The sequence below is a fragment of the Gymnoscopelus microlampas genome (assembly GCF_963454915.1).
Source record: "Gymnoscopelus microlampas genome assembly, chromosome: 14".
Lineage (NCBI taxonomy): Eukaryota > Metazoa > Chordata > Actinopteri > Myctophiformes > Myctophidae > Gymnoscopelus > Gymnoscopelus microlampas.
The window spans coordinates 20331226-20337515 of record NC_139951.1 but is presented as its reverse complement, the minus strand read 5'-3'; the positions used below and the strand labels follow the sequence as shown (position 1 = coordinate 20337515).

The 6290-nt window shown below is 42.6% G+C and overlaps 1 protein-coding gene across 3 annotated transcripts in view; it reads left to right on the top strand.

Moving 5' to 3' along the window:
• Nucleotides 1–350: 350 nt before the first annotated feature.
• ccdc57 (coiled-coil domain containing 57) overlaps nt 351–6290 on the top strand; it is a 29792-nt gene continuing 23852 nt past the window's right edge. For 2 of the 3 annotated variants that reach the window (XM_084079183.1, XM_084079181.1), the window contains exons 1-5: nt 355–391; nt 778–968; nt 1188–1310; nt 2180–2323; nt 4267–4375. In XM_084079183.1, the coding sequence (XP_083935309.1) occupies nt 823–968; nt 1188–1310; nt 2180–2323; nt 4267–4375 (522 nt within the window). In that variant the 5' untranslated portion in view covers nt 355–391; nt 778–822. Of the gene's footprint in view, nt 396–777; nt 969–1187; nt 1311–2179; nt 2324–4266; nt 4376–6290 lie in introns of all 3 variants that reach the window. The other variant, XM_084079182.1, reaches the window with a different exon arrangement.

The window sequence follows — 6290 nt, the reverse complement described above, 5'->3', positions numbered from 1 at the left end:
CAGCCCTGTATACATTTCAGCCTGAGCTTGTAGATCAGCTATTTTCAAAACTTGTGAAATGGGAGTACTTTCTACTTTTGGTATTTAAATACATTTTGATACCAATACTTTTGGTCTTGTTCTTACTCAAGTACATTTTGAATTCCAGACGTTTACTTGTAACAGAGTATTTCTGCATTTTTTCCCCCACCACTGGTTAAATAAACAGACAAGAACGCCTTCAGACTGATCATTCTGAACGTGGACCTTTATACCTGTTGGTTAGCGGAACGTTTCTTTCATCACACAATCGGTGACGGACAGTTTTCCCAGACGCACAGTGTCCATGGTAACCGTATACAACCCTACAACGCACGTCAACCATAACAACACGGAAGAGCGGGGGAAATAAGTTCGTAATGTTAAACTTAAAACATTATTAACTAACGTTCATCTGATAAGAGGTTATTTATCTTGTACTTGAATGTGTTGGCAACTACTTGTATATATTAATAATAATAACATGGTTTGAAAGACTTAGAGACAAGCCTTTTTGCATTAGTTAGCAGTTAGCACACACAGCTATCGACGATACAGCTGCCAAAGCGTCCTCCGTTCTGCCTGTCTTATCATTCATTGTAAATCAATAAATACATGAAAATACAGAATCTCTGTGTTTTGTGTTCATCACAGTTACATGAAAACTCCAGCCATAACTTACTATTAATTAAAATAAAATAATCCAGCTAAAATAGCTATCTCTAACATGAATGTTTTGCCTTTAATATCTGTCATCAGACATGATGTGACTGTCCCTCCGGATAGATATATCCTGGTGTCGTCATGCAGTCGGCAGTGGCCAGTGGCCCAGACGATCTGGTCACTCAGCTGGCCATTAAGGAGAGAGAATGGAAGGACCTGCAGTCGCTCAGGTCCCAGCAGCTGGAGGGTTCCCTCACAGAAGCTCAAGAAGAACTCTACTCTCTCAGGTGCTCATTTGCCTGAATCATGAATGTATTATTATTGTATTCATTATTGCTCTGATTGTGACGGAGTTCTATTTCCTATCTTAACTGCCCAGGTTTGTTCCAGTGTGGGAAGCAAACTCGGTGGGCTATGGATGCAGTCCTTATTGTGTAATAATGTCATAATGCTGTGTGTGTGTGTGTGTGTGTGTGGGTGTGTGGGTGCGCGTGTGTGTGTGTCAGGAAGCGCTTCCAGCAGCTGAGGGAGGATTTCCGGTTCAACTTGGTCGTGCTGGAGGAGAGAGACAGAGAGCTAGAGAGATATGATGCCATGGCTGCCAGGGCGCAGACTGCAGAGAGTGCCAGGTGGTCTATTTATTTAGTATGATTGATAGATAAGAGAGAGGGAGAGAGATTATGTTTTTGTCCCTGTCTGTGTGTGTCTGCCCGTGTCTGTCTGTCTGATCAGTGTCAAACTTCCCAATACTCCAAGGAAGACACTCCTCCCAGAGCCAAAACCGATTTCACTTAGAGCCATAGGTAGTACCACAAATGCTGTTACAGAAACGTAACCGCCCCCCATCGCGTGAGTCATGTGGTATAATGGTAAATGGTGCATTTATGCAGCGTCTTTCGCCAAAGCGCTTTACAATGTGCGTTATGTTCACAAATTCACACATTGACGGCCCAACCATGCAATGCACCAACCTCAGGATAGTTCAGTGTCTTGCTCAAGGACAGTTCTACGCTAAGCCAGGTGGAGCCGGGGATCAAACCGGGAACCAATTCCCGAGCGACAGCTGTCATGAGCCACTGCAACTGCCGTGACAATAACCTGTTTGCCGGGATTTGGCTCCAAAGTTTGGGGGGAATTCTTACCAAAATGGCCATATGTCATGAAGGCAGCATCTAGTCAATCCCAAATTGGAATTGCATGTTGAGGGGGCACCTCCAAAACACTTTCACTTCTGCCCATAGGGGGCACGACAAATGCGAAAAGTTGCACCATGTCGTAGAAATGCTAGACCCACACTATCTATGTGCATAGAAGCACTTCAGACTGAATAGGCAGGATGGCAGTGTGGAAACAGAGATCACCTTGGTAATGCTCCTTGTACATCCATATCCGTAGTGCAGACACAGTGAAGCAGGGGACATTACAGGTACATTGTAGGTGCCAGCAGCACAGGGGCTGTGCAGTTTGTGTAATCCCAAAATATTATCTTTATTTCCAGAGAAGAGGAGATGAGCCAGCTGCGTATCCATGTAGCAAAACTGGAGGAGCAGAGAGACAGAGAGGCCAAGGAGAGGGAAGAGGTGCTGAGACACAGCCAGCACAGAGCGGCTGAACACAGACTACAGCTGGAGAGGCTGCAGAGGTGAGCCTAAAATTATGCTCATAAAATTGATAGTTCCAGTCCTTGATTATGATTGGCTGAGCTGCATTTGAAGCTGAATATGTTCCATAATCACACACCTGTGACCGCACTGCATCAGTATTACTGAGGCAATGTGATGTGAATTTTGGTTTACTAAACTGGATGAGTGATGGAAAGAGATGGACAGGGCTGTTCTGCATCATGCCTAATAACGCCCCTTAGCTGTTCTAAAATAACTGTAACTACAGCCTCTCGGGGCTTGTTGCTTTAATAAGAACGATAATGATTGAAGGCTGGATCACAAAGTGAAAGAAAGGGAAGCCGGAGAGGTTGACAGCGCGGGGAAGTGGATGGAAGGACTTTGTTAACAACTGATGCAGTATATCTGCTATCATGACACATTTTGTTTTTAACACAATGTTGTTCTTCAGAATATCGAGCAATGAAAGGGTACTGCACAAGAATAGGGCTTCAGAATAATCCTTCATAACATTAATTGGCTCAGCTGGCTGGCAATAAATCAAAACATACTCACAGGTCATGGTGACATCATATTAAGTGGTGAGTTTCCATGAATCTGGTTGGAGACAGCTTTGGGACAGTTGATTAAGCTTGTGCCGAGACCTTGTGCAGTCGTACAGTGTTTTATGGGACGGGACAATGTATCTATCTTCAGAGTTGGGTCACATTACAAAAACATTGTTGCTTGCTTTTGTAAATAGATGGACTTTTATTGATCCTGCAGGGGAAATTTAGATGCCAGATCCAGAACACAAGACTGATACAGACCAAAATCGCCAATCGCCCAAGTGTAGCATTTTGTTGATAGAACAACAGTTTGTTCAAAGAACTAACATAGGCTCTTACATAAGCACTGTGTGAGAGTGTGTGTATCTTTCTCGCTCCATCGCTTTGTCTCCTTGTTGCTCTTCTGTCTGTGGATTGCTTTACTGGGGGAGAATGGAATTAAGGATGAAAGTTCTATTTCCAACCACAAAGCAAGCAGGGGTAAGTGCTTAATTTATACTCCGTCGTATGACCAGGCCCGGATTGGCCATCAGGAGATGGCCAATTTCCTGTTGGCCTGCCTCTGTAATCACTGATGTGGCCTGCAGTCCTGGCCTGTCAAAATACAAGACAAAAAAACTTTAGTTTTGATTCATCCCAGAAACACACTGTGACTACAGTCCACATCAGTGCATACGGCAGGTTATGAAAGAGTCCATTTTCTTTTCTTTCCTTTTTTTGTTGTTGCGCTGGCCTGGCAGAGAAAGAATATACTGTATAATCTGACCTGTTAGAGAAAGAATAGGTACTTGTCAGTTGCACAAATAGCGATTGGTCTTTTTTTGTTTTTTAAGAATCAATTGGTTTGTTTTGCTCTCCATCTGCCCCAAGACTACCACTGTTGTAAACAAGAAGTCAGGTGGTCTGTGAGGAGGTGGGTGAGATGGTAAGCATTGGAGCAGCTATATTGATGTTACGTTATCAATGTCAATGGACCCCAACCACAGTTCCCAGGAAGAAAAAGGTGGAGCTGAAAGGGAGAGAGCTGAATACAGAAAGGCCGGTGGAAAGTCAATTTCTTGCTTGACAAATCATTTGTATGCCTAGCCTATTGTCCACACAGAGAATTAGAATGTATTGTTTATTTTACTGCCCAAAATATGTGGTGGGTGCGGGGCCAGAAATACCCCGGGTGGTTTACCCTCTAAGTTCATTAGACATTTGTCAATGTCTAATGTTACTGAAATAAGATCACATAAGTTGAAGTTGCTGTTGACCTGTGTGTGTGTGTGTGTGTGTGTGTGTGTGTGTGTGTGTGTGTGTGTGTGTGTGTGTGTGTGTGTGTGTGTGTGTGTGTGTGTGTGTGTGTGTGTGTGTGTGTGTGTGTGTGTGTGTGTGTGTGTGTGTGTGTGTGTGTGTGTGTGTGTGCGCGTTAGCTCTACAGCTGGGGACATTCAGAAAAAAAGGGAGGAGTACGAGCAGATGAAGCGGGACCTTCAACGTCGGATACTGGAGCTGGAAGGGGAGCTGGCCCTGCAGAGACAGGTACTTAATGAACACGCACGCACGCACGCATGCACACACACGTTAGAAGGCTCTTGATGGATGGCCTTACAAGACATTACACACACACACACACACACACACACACACACACACACACACACACACACACACACACACACACACACACACACACACACACACACACACACACACACACACCACACAGAGGCTCTTGATGGATGGCCATACAAGAAATGTAATTTTATTGCCCTTAAAGGGAATGTAGTGTGAAAACCAGGCAACTGCAGGGACTGGCAATGCATTACAATTACACTGTTATTGTTATTGTCACTGCTAATGTCAAAATGAGGAAACTAATGAGTCATGCCATGGTGCTGATGCTAATCATTTCAACACCAAAGCACTTTTACCCTGTAAATTATGACAAACATATTGATAAAGATAAGGCTGTTTGCTGCCAACTTTGTAAGAAACAACTGCTTTATTATTTTCTGTGAAGTCATACTGTGTAACTTTTTCAATTAAAAACGTTTTTATATAATCTTGAACTGGTAGACAACCCAGAAAACAAAGTGTTTCATATGATTGCCAAAACTGAAACAGAAATTAAGTTAGCAGTATACTAAATAAGAACATTCATATTCTCTGTACTGTTTACTATACCTTTAAAAATGCACTCACATCTATACATGGACAGATATACTGTATGACAGGGCAAAGGCGCTGTTAATAGAGTGAGTGTATGTAGAGGTATAAAGTGCTCTAAAGTATTAGACATTTGTAAACTCCAGTGAAGCCATATGGTGCTCAATGCTCATGTAGAGATACAGAAATGGACAAAAAGAGAAGAACCAAACGTAGCTGTCTTTAGGCACACTTACATAGAGCAGGGAAATCAGTTTTAAGAAGCCTTTATTTGAACATTTAAAAATGGTTTGAACCTTGCACAGTCTTCTTCAGGGTGTGCTTAGACAAACAGATCACAGCTGACATGGCTCCTTAAGTAGGCACAGGGCAGGAAGCAAATTACATTTATACATATTAAATCAATGCAAGTGAAATCAAAGCTAAGGAAAATGTGGTACAGTGTATACAGTATTTTCCCACTCAAATGGATTGTCAATATGTTGTTCAATATAAATTGATCTTCCTGCTCTATTGAAAGTATAAAGACAGACAAGATTTTCTATTCTCCTCCTCATCTGTTAACCCATTAAGTTTTCTGAAAAAACATATGTTTCTACATCGGTGGTGCTCAAACTTTTTCATGTCAAGGACCCCCAAAATGATACACTATGTACCCCCCCCCCCCATCTCAAAATATTTAGTTCTAGGGACCTCCAGAAGCAAAGATAATAACAGTGACATAAATGTCAAAAATGCATACATTTTATAGCGTTAATTAACGCTAAAGTAACACTAGGGATTTTACTGTGTATTTTCTCTCGCAACAACCCCTCTTGTTTTCGACCTTCGGTGCCCTCCAGTCAGCAGGGACTAAAATAACGGACAGCCAGTCACTGACAGAGACCTTTAGAATGAACCCAGACAGAAGACCACTGGATCTGGAGAGACTGAATGACCATTACTGTAGGTTCAATAATAGGCCAACTCTACAGACATACTGGATATAAATAAATCTGTGTATGTGAGGGTGGATCCCACAAATCCTCTCGTGTCTCAGTAATGGGAGTAGGTGCTGAATCCGGTAGTGATGAATGGGGTGGAATGATGCTTGTCTGCTAGTGTTGGCTCAGATTCTAGAATCTCCTGTTTAATCATGTGATCCATGCTCGGCCAAATCCCGTGCCAGTCACGTAGTAACTTAATATCTTGTCCTTTTTCATTTAAAGTGTTGTCTTCATTGTCATAAGCACTGCCTCATGTGTTGCTCTCCATATAATAATGTTGCGGTCATTTTGTGTCTCTGCCT